This window comes from Pseudonaja textilis, chromosome 1, assembly GCF_049901715.1.
Source record: "Pseudonaja textilis isolate UNSWEBS1 chromosome 1, rPseTex1.2, whole genome shotgun sequence".
Taxonomy (NCBI): Eukaryota; Metazoa; Chordata; class Lepidosauria; order Squamata; family Elapidae; genus Pseudonaja; species Pseudonaja textilis.
The window spans coordinates 207077639-207102891 of record NC_141990.1 but is presented as its reverse complement, the minus strand read 5'-3'; the positions used below and the strand labels follow the sequence as shown (position 1 = coordinate 207102891).

Here is a 25253-nt window from a genome sequence, read left to right as displayed (position 1 = left end):
GGGGGGGTGGAGTGCTACAGAAGGATCACAGTATAATTAAATCAGCTAATGTCAGGGAGTAGAAGGGAGGCGCAGCTGCCTGCGATATTTTGGATATTGCTGTGAGATAGCGCTTCTCTCAAGCCAAAGAAAACTACATTGGGAATTTGTAAAGCTATACAGAAGGAAGAAAAGTGGAATATGGTGCAAATAATGAGCTATGGCTTGAGAAGAAAAAAATACTGTGCAGGATATGGGAATTATGCCATCTCCTCCTCCTCCTCCTCGCATTAGCTTAATTCGCAAGCTATTTACCACGAGCAAACAAACATGCTGGTGTTCCTCCCAGTTGCTTCCATTTTACTTTCCATGTTAATGGAACGGCTAAATAAAACAAGAAATCTGTCTAGGTTTATATTATATGGCACCTCAGTTGGGATTTCTGGCTTGTTCCCCATCTCAGTAAAAATGCATATTAAGGCAGAGTTCGTTCTTGGGCTAAGATTCTGTTGTATTTGCAGAGCCATAAGTTAGGCAATTCAGATATAAGGCCAAACAATGTATGGACAGAAAGTCATTTCTAAAGCAAGCATTGAAAGAATTCTGGGTTACTGTTGCAAGTTTTTTTAATCCCTGTTATAAGAATATGTGTGAGGTTGTACTTTGTTCTTAAGCATATTTCTGGAATCTGCAGAAGGTTCCTATTTCTGTTCTATGTGACTGAGAGATGGGTATTTTTGTTCTTTGGGAATGTGAATAAACAGTTCTGTCATCGTTAAAAAAAAAAAGTTATTTTCAGGGGAGGGCGGATTCTGATGCAAAACAGTCAATGCACTCAGCATCTAGATATCAGCTATTCAATATTATTTGCCCCCTGCTGCTCAAATTAGGAAAAGGCACTGGATGCTGAGGAATTTTTGTTTTTCGGTTTCATAATATAAATAAATAGGAAACTGTACATTGCAAAGCATCATCTTAACTTCCAGGACTGCTTCTGATCTCTGTGGAACCCATGGACATACTTTAAAATTTTAAAAGAATAGTGGTTAGTGGAGTGATGTTAAGAATTACACTCAACTGCCAGAAGAAAAAAAAAAGACAAGAGTGATAAAGAATGGCAGGACATATCCTCAGTACATTTAATGTTAGGGTAGATCGCTGTAATACTCCATGTTCTTGACATTTCATGACAATGCTGAAAGCATGCTCTCAAACTCCAGATATGCCAACAAGCCTAAAAGAGTGATTATGTCAGGTCTGTCCCAGCTCTGTCATCTATTAAGGAAAGACCTTCAACTCCAAGTATATGTTTATGGATGCCAAGTGGCTACAGCTTAGCAAAGCTAGATCTGAGAATTCCCATGCAAAGTACCCCTAAGTTATTCCTCCCCTTGTCCAAGCCCTCCTCCCTGGTCAGCTCCAGTAAAATTTAAAGTAGGTGTTTTGGTGGACGTTATGAGGTTTGGCACCTCTTTGATGCATGGCCACATTCCATTCTTCCCCTGCTCTTTTGATGTTTGTAGCCTGCTCCTAGGATGGGTTCTGTTTCCTGTCTTCCCCACTCCCAGTGCTCCCCCCGCCACCGTAATTCATAGCAGACTGGCATCAATGCAAACCCAGGGCTGAAACAAGAAGATGGCAGCTCTGACCAGTACATATTCCTGCATAAATATTGAGAGCACATTGACTTCATTCCTCTTCCTTAACATAGGTGTACTCACTAATTTTTAATAATGAAATAATTATGGAAAATTTACTTCTGTGGTTGAGTTTAACTATAAATTACTGATGAATGTGCTCTTAATCTCATAACAAGTATTGCAGAACAGGGTTAGTTGGATGGATGGTGAGAATATCTATCCTCTGAGAAATTCCTAATCCTAATTTTTAATAATTAATATTTAATAATTCTAGTCCTGCTTTAAGTATGAAAGCCAGCTGGCTGACTTTAAGTCAGTCTCTCTCTCTCTCTCAGCACAGGGTGACTTTGGGCCCAATCACTCTCTTAGACCCGGATGTCAGGCTTGGGCAACAAGCTGATTGGTCAGTTCATGTCACAAGCATTGGATCAAATCTTGATTAATCAGGAAAAAAAGTAGACCCTCCACTTGTAGGAAAATATTAGGAAGAAAAAATGTGCTTGATTTGTACAGCATATAGCAAATATAGATCTAGATTGCAATTAGGTGCAGCTTATTCAATATCTTTGACAAAATTAAATTTTATTATTGACTGCATTATTTCCTTTGTGCCATCATGTAGAAGGTTGTAATTTGGACAGCTAGAATTGCAGCTCTATCAGGAGAAAATGGGAAGACAGATGTAGAAGGGGTGGGATTCAAATTTTTTAACAACCGGTTCTGTTGGCATGGCTAGTTGGGCCTGGCTAATTGGGCATGGCCATGTGACTGTGTGGGCATGGCCTTTTTTTTTTAGCAACACCCCCAGGGTTTTGGCCCTTCTGGGCCTCAAGGGAAGCCTCCTAGGGAGGCGTTTTTGCTCCCAGAAGGCTTTCCTGGGGCCTAGGAAGGCAAAAAATGGAGGGGGGGCAGGTGTTATGTGCTGCACACACATCCTCCATTTTTTGCCTTCCTGGGCCTCAGAAGCCTCCTGGGCAAAGCGGTAAGACAGCGAGGGGAATCCCAGCACATTTGATCGTAGGAACAGCTGATCGTCGGGGGGAGAAGAAATACCTTAAGGAGTGACTGGGAGGGGGAGAACGCAGTCAGCAATATCGGACATGCACGCGATAAGGACTGACTGGGCGGGGAGGAGAGGGGCAGGCAGGGAGGGCCAGGGCCAGTCAGGAGCATGATTTGCCAGTTCTCCGAACTGCGCAGAATCATAACCAGTTCTATAGAACCAGTCCAAACCGGTAGTATCAAAACATCTGTATATACCAGTTCGACTTGCGTTCAGAGGAACTTAAGAGTACATTTAAGATTGCAGCCTGCATTTGAGATTTTAATCTATATGTGACTCAAACAAAATGTATCTTTTATTATTAATTACCTGTTATTTTGTTTTCATGAAATCACTTCCTTGCCCTATTCTGTAGATAATCCCTTGGTTTTCTGTTTTAAAATATATTGATTTCACTGATACTAATGAAAGACTCTCTAATGACAAAATGGTATCTTGGATTATGTATTACCTGGAGATCAAGGCTAGGGTGGCAATTTTCATTTATTAAGCTGTCTTGGGGCAAGACTGGCCCCTAGAAAAGGTCATCAGGTACATTTCTGAACCAGCATGTAGTGTAATACTGAGGCTAGGAGGGGGTAATTGTTTCTTGTACAGAAATTCAGAGAAAATGTTGGAAGTAATAATGCAAGGACCATTGGCAGAACCATTATGAAATAATACAAAGACAAACTTAGTTGTGGGAAAGAAAGAAACATGAAAAAGAAAATAAAAATAAGACTGCTTTGATTCTGTGTGATTTTTTTAAAGTTTTATAATGATCTTCTATCATAATAAAGAGTTCTAGAAGTCCTTACAGTATCTATTCCCTGATCTGGCTGGTACTCTGACGTTCTCTTTCCTTATTGACATGGAAGTAACTTCCATATAAAAACGGAGATTCTGAATGTCTGAATGTATTTAAATAAATTTAAATAATTTAACTTAAATAAATTTAAATTTCAAATGGCTGGATTTATTAGAATATTTTAAGGAACAGTGTTCTGTGGTACTGTGCAAATGGAGATATGGCAATAAGTGTTGAAAAACAAATTGAATAGAATAGTTCAGAAGGAAAAGGAGGCACAATACAGTGGTGGTATTCAACCGGTTCGCACCGGATCGGGCGAACCGGTAGCAAGAATTTGGCGTGGGTCGCCGAACCGGTAGTAAGTTCTGGCTGGCCATGCCCCCGATCTGGTCGCCCTCCTGCCCGATGCTTGTTTACCCATCCGACTGACATTCGCCTGAGGTATTTCTTTTTTTTTTTCCCTCCCAACAATCAGCTGTAGATAAGATCAGCTGTGCCGGAATTCCCCTTGCTGAGGCCCAGGAAGGCAAAAAAGGGAGGGAGGAGCTCAGCCCTCCCCCCCTTCCATTTTTTGCCTTCCAGAGCCCCGGAGGAGCCTTAGGGGAGCAAAAATGGCCACTCCCAGAGGCTTCTCTCAGGCTAGGAAGCTCCCAAAATGGAGCTTGGAGAGATGCTCTGTTTTTTTTTTTTCTTCCTGAGCCTCAGAGGAGCCTTAGGAGAACAAAAACACCAAGCTCCCAAAAACGGGTGGGGGTGGCAAAAAAGCAAAAAAAAAAAAAAAGCCACACCCACCCAGTCACATGGCCATGCCCACCAAGCCACAGAACCGGTAGTAAAAAAAATTTTTGAATCCCACCACTGGCACAATACAAAGGGTTGTGGGGGGGCAGGGAAATGTAATGCTAACTTACCTTGGTTCTTCTGCAGGAGAAGAATAAAACAGTCTGAAGTCATTGTGATCCAAACATAAACTTTCAGTGGGATTATAATCATTCTTGCCTACTGGATATTTCTGTATTGTTTGTTTTTCAGTATTTAGGATTACCTTGATATTTGTATGCCTTACACTGGTTATGATTATTATTATCATTTAACAACTCACTGTGATATAGAGTCTTTAAAGCTTTGTCACCTTTACAAAAGTCACTATTTGAATAATGCACAGAAAAGTTAGAAAAAGAAAAAAAGCAGTTCTGCCTGTCTGTGTGTCTTTCTATCTGTCTAGTTAAGTAGCTGTTAAGTCTAATGTTGTATTCATTTAAAATTTATTAAGATACAATCTAAAGATAATCTTATCCTTTCTATAACCTGTTTAATTATAAAATAATCAAATACCTGTTAATTTAGGAAAGAGAAATAACTCAGAACATATTCTCAGCCTTAGGTTGAAAACAAATTTTACTTGCTCATCTGTTTCCTTAGAGACCGAAAGAAAATTAAGCTAGACAATCTATTATTGACATTTACTATTTTATAAGAAAAGAAGGTCATGAGGAACCATACAACCATTAATTTTAATTTCTGGAATGCATGAAGTCTGCTTTTGTGTAAATCCCAATTAAGCTTGCAACTTTCATCAATTTAAAGCATTATGGATGAAATGAATGTGAGGATTTAATATGCTTCTATTGTTCTTTCTTCCTCCCGCCCCGCCCCCCTTCCAATCTGCTGCAGCTCTTCAGTGGCATATCTTCAACCTCCAGGGTCAGAGCAAATACAGTTTCCTAGAACAACATCACCTTGTAATTCCCAACAGCTCCAAGGACAACAGTGTGCAGGTGTGAAAATAGAACACTAACAAATTAGTCCATTCTTCTTCACATAATTAGATTTTTTTTTTTAAAAAAAGATCATTTTTGTACCAGTGCATTATGGCAAAGAATTAGAAGAGACTCATTTGGATGCAGGGATTCAGGTGTTGCATTAGAAACTGAATTCTGGTCCTCCCCTTAGGTCTGAAAGGAGGCTTGTTGCTCAGTCTCAATCCAGCCTGTCTCGCTGGGTTCCTGGGGTAAAATGGGGGACATTATTTTTCAGAGTATAAGATGCTCCGAAGTATAAGACGCACCTAGCTTTTGGGGAGGAAAACAAGAAAAAAAAATCTGCCTCTGCCTCTGCCTCCCAGCAATTTGCCTTCTTGCAGCGAACACCCTGATCAGCTTCAGCACAGCCTAATTAGCACAAGCAGCTGACTGTCGGTTGGATCAGCCTCCCAATTCAGGCTGCAGGGATTGCCATAGCCTATTACCGCCTCCGCTTGTCCCATTTTCAGCCTCTGCATTCCATTTTTTGCCTTAGCGCACCCCATTTTCCAACCATTCCAGTGGAATCGGGATCAGAACGGGCAGAAAATGGGGCACACGGAGGCCAAAAACAGAATTCAGAGGCTGAAAACTTGGCACGCAGAGGTATCAATAGGCAGATCCCTGCAGCCTGAAACAGCTGGTTGTCGGGATGCCAATCCAGCCAACCATCAGCTGTTTGTGTTGATCAGACTGCTGAAGCTGAAACTTGCTGTTTGTTGCAAGGAGGCAAATTGCTGGGAGGCAGAGGCCAAAGGGTAGGGGCTGGCAGGTGATGGGGCTTTGGCAACATTCATTATATAAGACGCACAGACATTTCCACCCATCTTTGGGGATGGAAAAATGAGTCTTATACTCTGAAAAATACAGTATGTTAAGTTGAGATGTACAAAATAAACACAGGATATAAATCTACCGATAAATGAGATGTAATGGCTTTAAATACTGTACTTGGCTTAACATTTGCTTAATTTTAAGTACATGATACAAAAGTATCACATCTATTCCTGCATACAAAAAAAAAAAGCTTCTTGTGAGTGTCAGGGAATTTGTCAGTATAATTGACTGTAGAGTTTTTGGAACAAAAGGCTTGGAGAAGGCAGAGAGAACAGGGCTTGAAAACCCTTTTTTTTCCAGAACAAAAGGTGGTGAAATGGCCATCTACGGATAGTATCTGAAACAAAGAGAGCAGATGATTCAATATTAGATGAGCTAAAACCTGCCCACAGTTTGAAGGCACTAACCGTGAAGCTAAAGCATAAATTGTTAGCAATGGTAAAGGTTCCCCTCACACATACATGCTAGTCGTTTCCAGCTCTAGGGGCAGTGCTCATCTCCGTTACAAAGTCAAAGAGCCAGCACTGTCTGAAGACGTCTCCGTGGTCATATGGCCAGCATGACTAAGCACCAAAGGCCATGGAATGCTGTTACCTTCCCACCAAAGTGGTCCCTATTTTTCTGCTTGCATTTGTACATGCTTTCGAACTGCTAGGTTGGCAGAAGCTGGGACAAGTAACGGGAGCTCACTCCATTACACAGCACTAGGGATTCGAACCGCCACTGAGCCACTGCATATAAATAATTAGGACAATGCAAAAGCAAGACCTCAGAAAGCTTTTTCAATCTAGGTTTGGTGATACCACACTTCAACAGCAAACAGCAAATCAAACTAAATGCCTGCAGTTTCAATCAAGACAGATTTCTTCCAGATCCTCCCTAACAATAACAGAATAACAGAGCTGGAAGGACCTTGGTGATCTTCTAATACAACCTCCTGCTCAAGCAGGAAACACTATACCAGTCTAGGCAAATGCTGTAGTCATTTGTAGCTGTTCTAGTGTACCTGATTCTCATCTTAGGGATTTGAGCTAGTGACAAAATGTAGCTGTATGGTTACTTTTTCCACATGCATAATTTGCATTGATGTTTACTTAAATTTCCCAGTGGACCACTAAAGGTAAATAGTGCAGTGCATGATATTTGTTATATTCTTCCCCCCTTTATTAACCATTTTGTTGAAATGGAGATCAAATATCTGTGTGATCAGAAACTTAAACATTTCAAGAGTGTATGTGTTTTCATATGACTATATTTAATAATTAGTATATTTCAATTATCCACTGTGGAAAACTTGAATAAATTTACCTATCGTTTGGAGCTTATGATAATTTAATTCTTCCTTAATTTACTTGAATACTTTTTTTAATTTGATGCTGTATGAGAGTCCCAAGAACAGATTTTTAAATTAACTTGTAATTAAATAAACAGTCTTAAAAACAAAAGGCGTCCCATTTGGTAGAAGTGTTTGAGCTCCAGCAGTGGTAATTTTTTTTGAGCTATCTTTTCAGTTGTTCAGTTCTGTAAAGCAATTTTTCAAGAAGTGTGTGTGTGTGTGTGTGAGAGGGGGGGAGGGAGGGAGGGAGGGAGAGAGAGAAGGAGAAGAATCAGATAAACGCCTTGTCTTCCTCCACCTCTAATTAACAAAATCATGATAAAGTGGAGTCCTACAGTCCTTCCCATGGCAGAAGGCCCAAAGTATTGGGCTATTTCCGTGTTATTTGCATTCACGAGAGCTCAAACTTCTACCAAAGGCAGGCCTTTTTTTTTTAAGTTTGTTGATTTAATTAAATTAAACATTAATTTAAAAATCTGTTTTGGGGACTCTCAAATCAAATTTTTAAAAAAATATGCAAGTAAATTGGACAAGAATTCAGTTATCATAGACTTTAAAGTTTATTCAAGTTTTCTACAGTGGATAATTAAAATATACCAATTGTTAAATATAATCATATGAAAACAAATACACCAGTGGTGGCTAACCTTTTGGGGCTCCTGTGCCAAAAATTGTGTGCGCACAAATCGTGTGCCAGCACCCAGAAGGCAATGCACGTGCCCCACCCCACCCCCTGTGCATGCACGCGCAATCTCCCCTGCCCCTTACCTGCACTGTGCCTCCCAGCTGATTTTCAGTCTCCCAGAGGCTTGAGGAAAACTTCTGCAGGCTTTGCAGGGCGAAAAATGGGCCCGTTTCGTCACTTCTGGTATTTCCGGAAATACAGGAAGTGACAAAACGGGCCTATTTTTCGGCTTGCAAAGGCTTTCCTCAAGCCTCTGGGAGGCCGAAAAATCAGCTGTGAGGCGCACACATGTGCAGTGAAGTAAGTTTGCCTGAGGCTCGCATGCTGGCACAAGTGGCTCTGTGTGCCACCTGTGGCATGTTTGCCATAAGTTTGCCATCATGGACATACACTCTTAAAAGTTTTTGATCGCACAGATATTTGATCTTCATTTCAACAGTATGGTTAATAAATGGGGGAAGAATATAACAAATCTCATGTACTGTACCACTTACATTTAGTAGTCCATTGGGAAATGTAAGTAAACATCCATGCAAATTATGAATGTGAAAAAAGTAAGCATACCCCTACATTTATCACTACCTCAAGTCCCTAAAATTAGAATCAGGTGCACTAGATCAGCTACAAATGATTATAGCAATTTGTATAGGGTCTCCTGCTTGAGCAGGGGTTAGACTAGAAGGCCTCCAAGGTCCTTCCAACTCCTGTTTATTCAAGAACCCCTTTCCCCATTCCCTTCCATTGCTTCGAACTCTGCTTCAGAGTCCCTCCAATCCTCTAAAGCAAACTGCTTGTCTGCAGGCAAACACAGTTAGATGGAACCACAGGAGCTAGAATCAAAATGTTCATAACTGCAAGTCTGACATTGACAGAGCATTGAGCAAGGCCTTGATTGATAACATCAACCTAAAGGCCGATTCAGTTTAGATTTTTCAGAGCAGCATTGGGGAAATATTAACACCTTTTCTTTCCAATCTTGTTTTGCAGCAGTAGCACCACCACCCAGTGGAGGAATGGTAATGATGCAGCTCAATATTCCCAATAATCCTCAGCCTCGGCCCCATTCCCCTCCTCAGTGGAAGCAGAATAAATATTATTGCGATCATCAAAGAGGGCAGAAATCAACAGAGTTTGGTTCATTGGAGAGTTGCCCACAGGTACAACTTATCCTGTGTTTGGAAAACCTAGATATTTTCAGGAAGGGAAACCTCCCTTTTAACAAGGCTGTTGTGGAATGTTCGTTATCCACATTGGATTTTTAGATATTGGAGGAAGGATGAAAGCATTATTCAGATGGGAAATTCTGGTTTTCGATCCGGGAAGGGCTGCGTTTTCCGTAATTCAAATGCCATTCCCCATCCCAAGATATATTAAGGAAGTTGTCCAAATCTAAAGTCCAGTACCATAGGAAATGAACAGAAGGTTGCATTGATTGAGATTAGGAGATTGATAGAGTTCTAGAGTCTGGATCCTTCTACATAGTATCCAAGAATGTGTAGAAAAAAGCGTTTTTCTCTTCATTTGTTTGTCACTTACGTTGATGTTATGCCTCATAACTATAGCAAAGGAGAACCCACACTTTCAAGAAACTGCTAAGTGTGAGAGTTCATCGGGGTTACATATCACAGAATGATTTGTACTGAGCGAAGATGATTTAAACTAGAGCCCCCAAGTTTATTAAAGGCATATTTTTCCCATGCTGTGACAAAATTGTGTATTTTCTCTCTCTGTCGTTAAACTAACAGCTACAACATAGTCCACAAATAGGTAGCCCTGCCACATCTCCAGCCCAGTCACCGGCACCAACTCAGCTTTCAAACATGAAGAACATCCGTCCCACTTTAACACCTCTTCCTCTTGTGCCCCCATTCTCGCGACATTTCGTTCCTGGACAAGGTGAGAATCCCCGTTTGCTGAATAACTGAATTATGCTTTATTACCACTTTTAAAATCTAGCTAGGAAGTTACATTTTGTTTCTTTTAAAAAAAAATTTTTTTTTGCTTTCCTGTTGGTATTCCCCTTCAACTGCCTGCTAGGTAAAAAACACAGCTTGCATCTGTTTATTTGCTAGCAATGTGGGATTTATGAATTTTGGATAGTGATGTTGTGTCACACGGATTTTCCGTTGTGTTATCAGAAGGGTCAAATTGGTGTGCGTGTTAATATTTGCCTCCACACGTTTGGGGCTCTTCGCATCCTCACTGGCCATTGGCTTCAGTGGGTTATTGTAGTTGTCTTGAAGTCTTTATTGTCAGGCACAAGTAACCAGACTTGCACATGTAAGGTTAAAGCTTTTATAGTCTGCGTATTATACAGGAAACTCTCCTGACTAACAGCCTTTGGCTGAGAACAGATAGGCAAGGTTCTGTGGAGCTTAAGGAGACTCAGTTCCAGACCCCTTGCGAGCATGCAAAGACTTGAGTCTCTCCCACTGCCTGGCTGGGTCTCCCCCAATATCATTTGATCAGCCGTTCATTAGTATACTCAGCTAACTTGTATATAAAAGACTTCATATAAAAGGCTTTACAATGTTTGAGGCTGGCAATCCTGAAGATTTTGCATTTCTATCACATTCTTTTGGGTCATGTCTTTTTTTGCATACGAGGGTATCTTTGTACCCTAAGCACTGTGCAATTATATATTTTATTTTACGTAGCCCACTCTGCCCTGTGATCCCAGATCAAATTAAATTCCTTTATTTCATAGTGCAGTACTTCTCTATGCTGCCGTGCAGGTTTGGGTTTTTGTTTTGTTTTTTTTTAAGATGAAAAGTTTCCTAAATTAAAGATTTCTACAAAAACTTCACTAAAGTAGATCTAAAATAGAGTACAAAATACTCTTTTAATCTTTCAGTTACCTATTCTTAACATAAAATAGCATTGGTATTTGAATTTGAAATTATCTTGTTTCCATGTATTTCTTCAGGAGATGCCAGATATCCCCTACTTGGCCAGCCTTTGCAGTACAATCCTTCTCTGCCACATGGGCACATAGCAGGTCCACAGGTACGAAAAAAGGGCTTTCTTTACAGCAGGTTACCAAACAGAATAACACAAAGTGTTGTCATGGTTCAGTTGCTAAGTCCTGTCCGACTCTTCGTGATCCCATGGACCATAGCACACCAGACTCCCCAGCCCTCCTCTGTATCAAATTCACATTCATTGTGTCGATGACACTTATCTAACCATCTCATCCTCTGCTGTCCCCTTCTCCTTTTGTGCCTTTGGTCTTTCCCAATATCAAGGTCTTTTCCCTTGAATCCTCTCTTCTCATAAGGTGGTCAAAGTAGTTGAGCTTCAGCTTCAGTATCGGTCCTTCCAAAGAACAGTTAGGGTTGATTTCGATTAGGGTTGACTGCATTGATCTCCTTGCAAATCCAAGGGACTCTCAAGACTTTTCTCCAACACTAATGGCATAAAATATGTCAGAAAACATGTTGAAAACTCTTAATCCCACAACACGTGGACAGACACAACCAATAGATTACTACCATCTTAAGCCAAGCCAAATCCAAAAATACTACGGAATTCCTGGAATCTTGGCAATCAGCCATCAAAAGACACATACAGATAAACCACATTTACAAACCATTCAGAAGGGACAATTAAAAAAGAGAAAGGAAACAAAAAAAGACCAGAGACCTTCCTTTCCAGACACCAACATTTAGATAAACAGAGATCAACTCTAGACAAACAATCAGGTAGAAAACAATATTCTAATCAAGGAACCCCCAAGGAGGAAACTATTCCGCCATCAAAACTAGGAGGGCAAGTTACTACAGGTAGTCCTCAATTTACAACAGTTCATTTAGTGACTGATTGAAGTTACAACAGCACTGAGAAAAGTGATTTATGACTATATGTTTCACATTTATGACTGTTGAAGCATCCCATGGTCACGTGATCAAAATTCAGGTGCTTAGCGACTGACTCATATTTATGATGGTTGCAGTATTCCAAGATTACCTTTTGCAAATGTCTGACAAGTAAAGTCAATGGGGAAGCCAGATTCACTTACCAACAGGGTTACTAACTTAACTGCAGTGATTCACTTAACAGCTGTGGCAAGAAAGGTCGTAAAATGGGGGCAAACTCATTTAACAAATGTCTCACTTAACAACAGAAATTTTGGCCTCAATTGTGCTCGAGGACTACCTGTATATATAAACATGGAGCAAACCCTACAATCACTCACATTGATGATGTTACCTAGTTAGGTAATAAAACATCTGCAGGCAAACAACTAAGCTCAGAGAGCACTAAGTTCTTCACAGGTTAGCGCTTATTTGTAAATCTAAATGTATATGCCTAAAAAAAGCTTCTGTCAAATAGTAGCTGCTTCCTTGAGTCAAAAATTGCTTATTGCATTGAGAAAAGTGTTTCCTTTAGAAAATGATCCATTTGGACACGTGCACATAGGAATACCATATGTATTTAGCACAATGTAGTTATATTATCAAAATTTGGGATTATATTGTGATAGTGATAATGTGATAGTGTTCTATATCAGTCACTTTGACTGAGAAAAGTGTTTTCTTTAGAAAGTGATATTTTTAGACATGCTGTGCATATCAATTTCTCTTTAAAGTAAATCTTGGATAATTGTAGAATAACTATAGAATATGACTTAAATGGATAGTTAATGCTGCAAAGATAGCTTATATTTGCCTCTTGAAACAGCATACCGCTTAGTGCTACTAGTGTGTGATCAGAGATGTCCAGTCAAACCTAGATTTGGGGATAACAATTACAAAGGCTTTATTTGGTTCAAAGATACTTAATTGCCCATATTGTATTACCTACAGCAAGGCAGGAATGGTATTGGTATTATACTATTTGGATATCGTTTAATATGTTCCAGTGCAATAAATAAATGATTCATTATTTATATTCCATCTTTCTTTCAATAGGACTTTGAAGGCAGGTAACAACAACAAATATAAGACCTTAAAATAGTTAACAGTTAAAATAAGAAACAGTTAAAAGCATAGCACTGTTTCATGAATTCAAGTTACAGGGTGCTAGATCTCTTTCCAAAAAGAAGCTGTAATATATCATTTAAATCAGATCCCCAACCACTGGGCCCCGGACCAGTACCGGTCCGTGGAACATTTTCTACCAGGCCGCCAGTTTGCTGGGCGCCGCCATCTTGTTTCGATGAGAAAGTGCTTCTGGGTGAGCTTTTCCGGTTGGAAAGCGGCGTTTGAGTCCTGAAGGAATCCTCGCGCCTTAGTTTCATTGAAGGTGGGGGCGGCTTCGAATGAAACTAAGGCGCGAGGATTCTTTCAGCACCCAAGGCAAGGCGAGCGAAGCGACCGTCCCGAAGCCCATTGACAAAGGTACGAAGGAGGAGTTGAAGGTGGTGGGGAGAAGCAGGGGACGGCTGGCTGGCCGGTCGCTCGGCTCGTCTTGCCTTGTCATGCTTGCTGATGCCGATACCAGGCCGTGGATCATTTTGTGATGCCAGTACCAGGCCGTGGCACAAAAAAAGGTTGGGGGCCACTGATTTAAATGGCTCCATTAAGATTTGATGATGTGGCAATCTTCATTTTTTGTGGTTGGAAAATATGTATGTGGGAAATAGAAGAAATAGCATTCCTGATCATTTTTGTGTGTGTGTGTGTACATGCTTCTGAACACTCTCTCTTTCCCTCCCTCCCTCAACTCTTAATCACCCCACTCCTATTTTAGTGTCAGCCAGGAAACAGACATGGAAATAGAGGAAGAAAACCGGCTAAAAAGGCTGCTTCAGCTGATCTTGGTGCGGGAGAACCAGGCATGTAATTCATTGACTGGTATAACTTTGTGATACAACTGTAGTACTGTTGAAGTATATTATATCTCTTTCTATTCCATGCCACTCTGTAAGCATAACTACAGTATGATCTGGAGATGAACACAGCATATGTTAACCTGTATGCTGCTGGCCCAAAATGAATTGACGTGTGGTGTGGGGCACCATAGTAATATTAAGAAATTAAATTTTATTTGGCACAAGCATAATGATCCCCAGATGTGTGGTTGATTGGATTTAGTTGATTTGACAATCTATGTTTCCTGTATAGGAAGGAGCAAATTTGACCTTTAAAAAATAAGTATGTTTCCTTATACCTTTAAGAGTCATCTCCTTCTCTCACCAGCTTTTATTTCTCAGTGTCTATACCTTCCTTTTCCTGGTGACTTGCAGTGGCCTTTCCTGGGCAATTCTGCTGCCTTGGTGTGCTCAGTTGCTTATTATGTACCATGACTGTGCCAACAGTCTGCAACAGAGCATGGCTTAAGGTATAGCTCTTCAAATATAAAACCAAGCTTGGAAATCTTCTATAAAATCAATTATTAATTTAATATAATAAAGAGGCCGCTGTGTTTTGTACCTGGAGTTTCCAGGCAGTCTTCAAGGGAGTGTCATTTAGATGTCAAACAGAGTGGGAGAGAGAACTTCACTCTGGGGGTATTCCATATATAAGGCCACCCAAAGACTCAACCTCTCATTCTATGACTGACTGGACCTGCCTATTTGGAAAGCAGTAGAAACACCATAAAACAATGGCTCCCATTACCAGCCTTCACAAATGGTATAAAAAGACCGCTGTAATCAACAGTATTAAAAGCTGCCAAGAGGACTAGTAGAAGAATAGTTGCATTCTCACTATTGATGTCTTTCTGTATGTCATTATGAAGCAAGGCCACTGCATATCCCAACTTGACTGACAAAGAGTTCAGATAAAATCTTTCTGCCATTATAATAACTGAGAAAATCTTTCTGCCATTATAATAACTGAGAGCAATAAAAAAAGATTCAGCAAAGTATGTATTGTTACATTAAATTCTAGCTCTTTAACGGTCACTTAATGCTTAGTCTCGAACTCTTAAGACAGATGAAAGACTGAATTATATTTCCCTAATAGTTAAAGTATCGCGACACTCATGACTTTACGCTATAAACTTCCATCAAATATATTTTAAAATGGCTATCCTTTGATCACGGAACTCGTTTGCCCTTTTCAAATCCTAAAATTGGAATAGTGATAGGTTGAGGAACAAATACAATATTTTATTGACTGGCAATCACAGAGTTTTAAAAGTTCTTGGCCCACTCTTTAGCGAAAGCACCAATTTCATTTCCTAACTGTCCTAACACTCCTAAATCCGGTGTTCTCTTTCAGTTATAGGAAAAGTTTTGGAAATTACTGAACTGCCAGAGGGAATAACTCGTGCAGAAGCTGAAAAATTGTTTGTGGAACTTCTTAAAGTTGGTGCCAAGATTCGGTGGCTACGAGACCCTCCATCAGTGCAGGTGCATCAGCCACACCAACACCACCATCGCTACTGTGGGAGTGGAGATAGCAACGTAAACACAGAACCCTCCAAACTTAGTGACTTGGCATCCACATATACCGTTCTGGCAACGTTTCCCACCATGTCTGCAGCCCAAAATGCATTGAAGAAACAAAGTAACTCACTGAACAAGTTTAGGTTGAGAACAAGCAAGAAGCATTACGACTTTCACATCCTGGAAAGAGCTAGTTCTCAGTAACGGTTATGGCACTGAACATTCAGCCTTTATTACTTCCATGTCCTTATCTCTCTTCTACTTGATTGGCTTGATGTTTATGTTTTTTTTTTCTTTTTGGTTATTGTCTTCATAAAACCCCTTGGATGTCAGACGCCAGTTAAGTCTTTTAAGAATTAAAAACCCAGTGATCCCAGAGAAGATGCCGGGGGTGGGGGTGGGTGGGGGGTGGGATTAAGTTAAACCATCAACTTACAAAACACGGCTGCAATAGGATAAAATGGACAGTCAGCCTTCTGTAATGAATGCTATTAAAGATCCCCTTTTGTAATACTTTTATTTTATATTTCCAAATTCTTGTACCAGATCCAAAGCTTTGTTGTACAGCAAACTTTTATTCATCAGGAATAACCATATTCTTACCTGCATTTTGTAATCCCTTTGTATAAAGCCAGCACGCTTCTCTCAGTTTAAAAGCAGGGAACTGGGGTTGGAAAAGAAAGAGAGAAAAGCTTCAAGGGAATTACAGTCCTTCTAGCCCAATATGCAAAAGGCAAAGAAATTAGCTGTTTTTTTTCCCCCTCTCTTTTCTTCCTCTCCAAGATAACACAGAGTCCTACAGTAACTACTGAAGACCTTCTCCACCCCTTCCCTTTCTAGATTTCTTTAGGAAATATGAATGGTAACTGCCAATAAATTCAACTTTTGAAGTATCTTGTTTCTATTCCAACAGAATAAATATTAAAAAGGAAAAAAATGACCATCACCAACTATTTTAACTGGAACCCATTAGTTTTCAGTTAACAGTTAAAAGGTGATTCTCCAAATGGTAAAAAGTTTGCACTTTAATTGTGTTCCCATCAATATGTTCGTTTCTTTACTTTTTTTTTTACTGTAAGAGTGATCACATTTGATAAGTGCTGGAAACTTCTTAAGTAGTTTAGATATGTTTTTTTCATCATTTGTAGAGGATCACTGGACATCAAATGATTCATTGCACATATAAAGGAGACACCTTTTTCAATTTCTGTATAATTTGCAAGGCTGTACAATGTGTGCTGATGCAAGTTTGGGAAAAATAAATGTTTACAAATATACATTTTCTGGAGTGCTGTTTTAAAGAAGAACCAGCTCAGAACTGGTATGTTGGGAGCTGGATCCTCACTGCAAAGAGTCATATCTAATGATAGTTTGGTTGTAAATGTGAAAGATTTTAATAATGTACTATTTTTAACTATTGAGGTTGTACTGTGCAGGTCTTCATGGGAGAACTTCAGTCTATTCACAAATTCAGAAAATTGAAGTCTTACAAATGGGTTTAATAAAAATGTGATATTTTAGATACTGATTGGAATATATATTGTAGATACAACAGAACATAGTAGAAACTCAGCTGTAGGTCATTGATTAATCATGGGAAGTCTGGTATTATCCAAATCCCATAATTTCTGGTTATTAACAATGCTAGTTGTAATTATGGGAAGTTCTGGTCTAAAACAACTGGAGGTTATATGATTATTTGCCCTATATTAGGCCCTAGAAATGAACGATAATTTATAGGCAATCGGGTCTTTTTGCAGTCTTGGCTAGTTTGGCCAATTACAAGGATTTGATAAATTTGTACTCCAAAACAAAACCCTGGGAACACTGGACACCATCTATCATGCAGTACAACACCGGTTAATATGTCAGTGGTCTGGGTCAAGCCACATAAGGTGTCTGGAGCAGAAAGTTACATAAAGTTCTTTCATGTGATGCCAGAACCCTGGAAATCAAGATTTAAGAAGCAATTTCAAAAGGAAAATGAAGGGTCTTTGGTGCTCTTTTGAGCTTGGTTGTTTTCTTGTAGACACTTCATTACCCAAAGTGATGATGTTACCTAGATTAGGTAATGAAAACATCTGCAAAAAAAAACCAAACAAGCTTGAAGAGCACCAAGGACCCTTCGTGCCAGCCCTGAGCTACAAATATTCTCCTTTATTGAAAATGTAAATGTAAAGTACAATATAATAAAAATCTGTTTATCTGAAAAAATAACAAAGTAGATAAGAGCAGTTCTCCTTTCTTTACATATCAAACTCTTATTTATTTAGCGTCTGATGAGAACATGACAAAAGATATATGTATGTATCACACCATGCCATAGCTTTTTAAGAAACTACATTGTGCAGGATTCACACAACTTAAATTGGTTTACAAACTGTAATGGCTAGTTCATTTAATGGATTTGGTTCAAGGTCTTCTATGAGCCTAGCTATCACTGGATTGGTTTGGATTTCACAGAGGGTTTGTGAGGTCTCATACAGAACCTTTGCAAGTGAATATCAGACCTTTAGCTAGGTTCACGAGTATATTTAAATATTCTCTTCATCTATATTCTATCCTTTAGTTATATTCTATCCCTTATTTCCATTGTATTAGTTTTTAGAAAGATAATTGGAAGATATTTTCAGCATGAAGCACCTATGGTACTAGAAGATTTCTGCTGCAGTAAAAGGAAAGCTAGTATAAGAAAGCTGTAGATTTCCTTCATTTATATTTATTTCTTTAAAGAATAGATGCTTAAAGCTCAAACCAATCTATAATTTGAGATATTCTACAATTCTGAAAGTAGAAGCAATGTGTCTATTTAAGATAAAATGTGCAAATCCTTTACAATGAGTATATTTAGAAAAAATCTTTATAAAACCCGTGAGACCCTTTTAACCATATAGACTAAATCTCTTGCTAATCTATCCCTAAATTATTAATTTCATCCTATTAAAATCTCCCAAGTACTGTATAGGAGCTAGTGTTGATTGAGACAATATCGTGTACTATTTGTTTTTAAAGGTGCTTTGATGCTTTCCAAATGATGGTGATGCTCAGGAGTTTCAAAATGTAGTGATTCTGAGGAGTTTCAGTCAAATGGCCAGAAAAAAAATTATGATCCAGTCATGAAAAAACAATAAAACTAGATATTGATAATTCTGTCCTTGAGCAATTGGCTCTGGAGCTGATCAGAGAGAGGAAACTGCCCAAAAATGTAATGATGACTAATGGGTGGATTTGAAAAGGAGATACATAAGATTATAGTCGTAATTGTTAATATGGCAAAGAATATTTATTTAGAAGCAAATCTAAAAGGCCATCTCACCTAGTGCCCTGTTCAGTACAGAATCCACTAAAGCAACACCATCCAGGCTTTGTTTAAAGGCCCCCCGTGTAGAAAAATTCACCACTTCATAGGGCAAACAGGCATCAAGCACAAGCAATCAGAATTCCAAGGCTTAGTCAAGCTTATTGTTGAATCACCAGTTTATAAGAATCTCTCTAGACTGGTCTGCTTTTCCCTGGGAAAGCCTGATCTAGACCTGTTTTTGATCTTGTACGCTGCCTCCCATCAATGGTGTACAAACTGGAATACTTCTTAATCAGGGCCTCCTTCCTTCCAGCCATTGATTCCACCAGAGTGAGTACCCTGGTTATGATTATAAATTAATAATGGCTTTCTCAATTTTTCATACTATTTCATACTATACAATTAAATTTTGTATAATTTTTCATACTATTCTAAATGTTAACTTAGATTTGCACAGCCCAGTAGACTAAAATGTTGGCTAGTCTGTAGTTTGCTGCGTACTCTGGAGCAAAAAATAGAGTATCAAAACTAGTCTAGATAACAGCTGTTGAGGAAAATGAGGATACAATTACAGTAGCCTTCCATTAGTAGCAGTCAGTTTCATAAAATCGTGGATCTGTAAGGAGCCATACAGATTATCAAACCCAATCCTGTTCCATACAGCAATACAAATTAAAATATGACCAACAAGAGCCATCTCGCCTCTGAACGTGATTGTAAGGCCTGTCACATCATTGGGTATTATTGCAATCTTTTATCAGCTCTTTATTATCTTTGTTTAGTAAATGTATTTGTTTCATTAGAAAAAGAGGCATATTCTTCCCTAGGTACAAATCGCAAACTTCTTCAGCAAACTAGTTATTTTTTTACAACTTGTATAGTGATCAGTAAAAGTTTAAAAGGAAGGAGAAGTGCAATAATATTTGTTAGACTTTTAGGATCACAGTGATTAGAACTGACTGTACTCTGTGAATAAGATTCATGAGCTCACTTTTATCTTGATTTGGCATGACAAGAGACTTTAGTTTTTAAAATCTGATGGTAAGTTTAGCTCTTGGCCTATGTGGGTGTTTGTCAACCGAATGGAACTATTACTTTCAGAAATACCAGAGGCTTAAAAAAAATCCCTGAGTTTACTCCTGAATTAGGTTGAAAAAAAAAATTAAATGAGAGATTTTTTTTTAAAAGTGGCAACACGTTCATACAATTCTAACAAGTTTTTAGATGCTGGAAAGTGGATATTTGTGATCTTGGTTACAGTGATTCACAGCTAATAATTCTGAGGCAGAAGTACTGCATTTTGCTTTGCATGGGCCAGCCTTGGAAGACCGATCAAAAATTGCAATTGTTATAGACGGCAGCAGTCTGATTGTCAGCCCTGTGGAATTCCGTAGAAATAGAACAGCAATTCACAAACTGCATTACATACCAATAGGTTTCCGGGTACAATTCAAAATGCTGGCTTTGACTTAAAAATCCTAAAGCAGCGTAGTTCCAGATATCTCCAGGACTACTTCCTTCAAACAACGTCCAACCTGTTTTCCCAATGCAGGTGAAAATGCCGCAACTCTCCCTCTCACAAGAATTGGGGCAGGGTGGGGGAGGGAGGCGGAAGAGCTTCAGTTATGATCACATTCCAGAGACCTCAATGGCTCCAAACTTGGTGGCACTCATAAAAATAGCAACGAGAGAGCTTTCAGATTCTGGTAGGTTGTTCATAGGCAGGGGCTCTGGTTAGCTGGTCCTGTGGATCTGTAATTTTGCAAACTTTCTGTCTTTGATTGGCACCTTGTCTTTGATGGTTTCATGGTATAATTGGAGGGTCTTGTGATCTTAAGCTTTTATATGTAAGTAAACTCCCTTGAGTTATTTTAAAGCATGCCGATATTTAAAATGTGTAATAAATTCACAAATAAGCTCTTATCCACACCATAAAATTGTATAAAGGTTCATCAAAATGGATGCTATACACACAGACAATATATTAAATTAGGGGAACTCAAATGCTGCAATTCTGTGACCCCTCCTAAATAAAACTAATAGTTTAGAGCAGGGGTGTCCAACCTTGGCAACTTTAAGACTTGTGGACTTCAACTCCCAGAATTCCTCAGCCAGCTTTGCTGGGAGTTGAAGTCCACAAGTCTTAAAGTTGCCAAGGTTGGACACCCCTGGTTTAGAGTCAGGATTCAACAAAAGTAAATATGCCACTTACATTTAATAATTTATGTAGCAAAATAAGGGTAAACTGCAACAATGTTTTTTATCATCTGTTTCCATTTGATTTATTTTTGTTTGGCTGTGTTGCTTACAGTGAAGAGTTTTTCTGACTAATAATAACTGAGATCATGCTACTCCAGTAGCAAACGGACTTGAGTTGTCCAAAGAGACATAACTTTCTTGAAGTATTAATGATAGATTGCTCACCTCCAACTCTCCTACTATTTTGAAATGCTAGAAAGTTAAAATAGTGGATAAGATATTTAATTTCACTGCTATGTGCACTTCTGATACAATTATTGCACACCATACCACCAGAGATAACAAAAACACTCACATATTTCTGAGAAAATTCAAGGCCAAGTATTAGCAATTTCAATGGTCTGACCTGACCCTTAAGTGATCTAGTATAGTACACCAACAGTCACAACTCAAAATTTGAGAACCCCTAACTTAATTATTGAAATGTTCCAAAGACAAAATCACTTCAGTCAGATTGTGGTATTATTTTTTTCCTTTAGTGTGAAAAGAAGATAAATGAATTCAATATGCATTTCAGTCTTATATATGTTTATTCAGAAATAAATCCTTTTAAGCTTTGCAAATACAAAAGGAAAAACTAGCTGACTTGCTTAGTATTCAGACTGGAAACCACTATATATTAAAATGCAGGCAGACTCATTCCATAATCCCTAGAGAATTACAGTTTTGATACCATAATAATAATAAATCTAGTTGGCAACTTGAACTTATTTGCTAAATTAAAGTTTATTAAATGTAAAGGTTTCCCCTTGCAATACGTGCTTGTCATTCCCAACTCTAAAGGGTGGTGCTCATCTCTGTTACAAAGCCGAAGAGTCAGTGCTGTCTGCTGTCTCCATGGTCATGTGGCCGACATGATTAAACGCCAAAGGCGCACGGAACGCTGTTACCTTCCCACCAAAGTGGTCCCTATTTTTCTACTTGCATTTTTACATAATTTCGAACTGCTAGACTGGCAGAAGCTGGGACAAGTAATGGGAGCTAATAAAAGTTTATTATCACCCTCATAGAATAACTTGGGATCTTTACAATTAAAAAAAAACATGATTGAAAGCCCAATCCCAACTAATGTGAAAAAAAATGCACATATAGATCTAACAGTGCAAACATATGCATGTATTTAAAAGTAATTCCAACTGAACTGAAGGGGACTTAGTCACAGTGAAGTATATCTAGAATTTCAGCTTGAAATATTAACCCAGACAGCTGCTGATGCTAGAACAATGCATGTACACTCTAATAGAGTTTCCTAGAAGGGTGTAATAGTGATTACATTTACCTTGGGTTAAAATCAATAATGTTATTTTAACTAAAGTTGATCCATTATGAACTCTGGCATGATTACAATGTTACTCAAATTTCAATTAAGTTTGTTTAGAACCCTTGTTATTCTGTTCTTTGCTATAAGTGATCACTAGGATGGCACACATATTCTGATATAATTGAGAGCATAAAGTCATCTTTGCTAGAAAGGCTTCCTTTAGGCCTAAACAATAAAGAAAAATTCACCTGTTAAGTATTTGCCAGCCTATTGCATTCAGGGGAGGGGTAGGTTTCATGAAATCCTAAACAAAGCCCATGGTGCCAATCAAACTTCATGAGCATTATGTTTATATTTCTGAGATGCTTGTAATTTAGAATGTAGAAATTAACCTACCTCAGGGTCAGCCACAATAGCCAATATTAATTTCTGTCCCAGAGGTTAAAATTTCTAAACAAAGTTTTACAAATTTCACAAAGTGGCTTCATCTCAACAAAGCAATAAGAACCCAATTTTAAAACAGAAAGTACTTAACATGAAACAATAGGATAATACATAATGATACAGTTCTACAGAGAACTGCTGATACAGTTCAAAAGAGGAATTGTTGAGTCTATCATCTGCACCTCTATAACTGTTTGGTTTGGTTCTGCAACCCAACAGGACAGACACAGACTTCAGATGATAATTAAGATGGAAGAAAAAAACAATTACTATCAACCTGCCTTCAATCGAGGACCTGTGTACTGCACAAGTCAAAAAGAGGGCTGTGAAAATATTTACAGACCCGTCACATCTTGGACATAAACTTTCAACTCCTTCCCTCAAAACGACGCTATAGAGCACTGAATACCAGAACAACTAAACACAAGGACAGTTTTTCCTGAAAGCCATCACTCTGATAACCAAATAATTCCCTCAATACTGTTCAGCTATTACAAAGTCTGCACTACTATTACTGTTAATCTTCTCATCAATCCTTATCACCCATCCCTTCCCACTTGTGACTGTATGATTGTAACTTTGTCGCTTGTATCCTTACGATTTATATTGACTGTTTCCTAGTATGATTTGATTGCTTATTGTACCCTATGACTATAATTACATGTCGTACCTTATGATTCTCGACTCTTGACGAATGTATCCTTTATGTATACTGAGAGTATTTACACCAAGACAAATTCCTTGTGTGTCCAATCACACTTGGGCAATAAAATATTCTATTCTATTCTATGATGATGATCAAAAGACATAGCACAACAAAGCAAAATATATAATCAGTACAGAGTTTATTTCTTCTAAATAGATTGGTGAAGTTCAGCCAAGATCCCATAAAACATATGTGCCTACTTCTTAAAAAAGCTATCCACTGCCATAGCCGAACCTCTAACCATAATCTTTGAAAAATCTTTCAGGACCAGCTCCTTGCCAAAACTTTGGTCACAAACCATGGTCATCCCCATCTTCAAAAAGGGAGACCCGAACCTAGTTGAAGATTACAGACCAATCTCTTTATGCTGCATCACCTGTAAAGTCATGGAATCAATTATTAACGAATCCATCATCCTCCACTTAGAAACAAACATCCTACTCTCTAATGATTGTACAACAATTTGGTTTCAGGAAAAAACTATCATGTAATCTGCAACTCTTACACTACAAAAACATATGGACTACACAACTCGATCAGGGTAAAGCAATAGACACAATCTACATAGACTTCTGTAAAGCCTTTGATTCAGTGGTACACAACAAACTACTCCTAAAACTAAAATCTTACGGTATCTCTGGATACCTGCATAACTGGATAGAAGCATTCCTGTCAAACAGACAACAAATAGTCAAAATTGGAATGGTCAAGCAAATGGCAACTTCAAATCTCAACATATAAATGCTCTGTCCTACATATTGGGAAAAAAATCAGAAAATAAAATACAGGCTGAATAGTCAAGACCTTGTTGATGATCCAAACTCTGTCAAGGATCTTGGAGTACTCATCTCTAATGACCTAAGTGCTAGAGCCCACTGTAACTACATGGCCAAAAAGGTATTAAGAGTTGTTAACCTAATCTTACGTAGCTTTTTCTCTGGTAATATTACACGAATAACTAGGGCATACAAAACATTTGCTAGAGCTAGACCAATACAGCTCATCAGTCTGGAACCCACATTACATATCTGATTTTAACACAGTTGAGAAAGTCCAGAAATATTTCACAAGAAGAGTTCTCCACTCCTCTACTCGTTGCAGAATACCTTATGCCACCACTGAAATTGAAATTCTAGACCTAGAAAATCTAGAACTATGCCACCTTCAGTCCGATCTAAGTATAGTGCATAAAATTATATATTGCAATGTCCTACCTGTCAGTGAATACTTCAGCTTCAACCATAATAACACAAGAGCAAACAATAGATACAAACTCAAGGTTAACCACACCAAACTTGATTGCAGGAAATATGACTTCAGTAACAGAGTGGTCAATGTCTGGAATACTCTACCTGACTCTGTGGTTTCTTCCCCAAACCCCAAAAACTTTAACCTTAGACTGTCTACTATTGACCTCACCCTTTTCCTAAGAGGTCTGTAGGGGGCGTGCATAAGCGCACCAATGTGCCTACAATCCCTGTCCTATTGCTTCTTTTATTTTTCTTATATGTATCCATGTATTCATAACTATGTTTTTACTTATACCTATTATCTTTTAAGCAATTGACAAAAATAAATAGATAAATAAAAACTCCACAACCAATTAGGGTGCAAGGTCTATTCTGGACCAAGCCTGAAAGTCCATCAAAACACAGAAATCCAGAGCTGATCCCCAATATTTATTTATTTGATTTAATCACAGTTGCCTTACTTTGTGTAAGTAATGACTGGATGGGTGAGGTCGGGGTGAAGGGGCATACCTATAACCAGCCTTTCCTCCTTCTATTTCCCCCACAATAACCCTTGTGGGTGAACTG

The 25253-nt window shown here is 38.6% G+C and overlaps 1 protein-coding gene across 15 annotated transcripts in view; it reads left to right on the top strand.

The window, feature by feature from the left end:
* R3HDM1 (R3H domain containing 1) overlaps positions 1–16742 on the top strand; it is a 63852-nt gene extending 47110 nt beyond the window's left edge. For all 15 annotated transcript variants that reach the window (XM_026714616.2, XM_026714615.2, XM_026714614.2 and 12 more), the window contains 6 exons: positions 5147–5250; positions 9120–9289; positions 9878–10028; positions 11059–11138; positions 13824–13908; positions 15299–16742. In XM_026714616.2, coding sequence (XP_026570401.1) covers positions 5147–5250; positions 9120–9289; positions 9878–10028; positions 11059–11138; positions 13824–13908; positions 15299–15669 — 961 coding nt within the window. In that variant the 3' untranslated portion in view covers positions 15670–16742. The remainder of the gene's footprint in view (positions 1–5146; positions 5251–9119; positions 9290–9877; positions 10029–11058; positions 11139–13823; positions 13909–15298) is intronic.
* The last annotated feature ends 8511 nt before the right edge of the window (positions 16743–25253 follow it).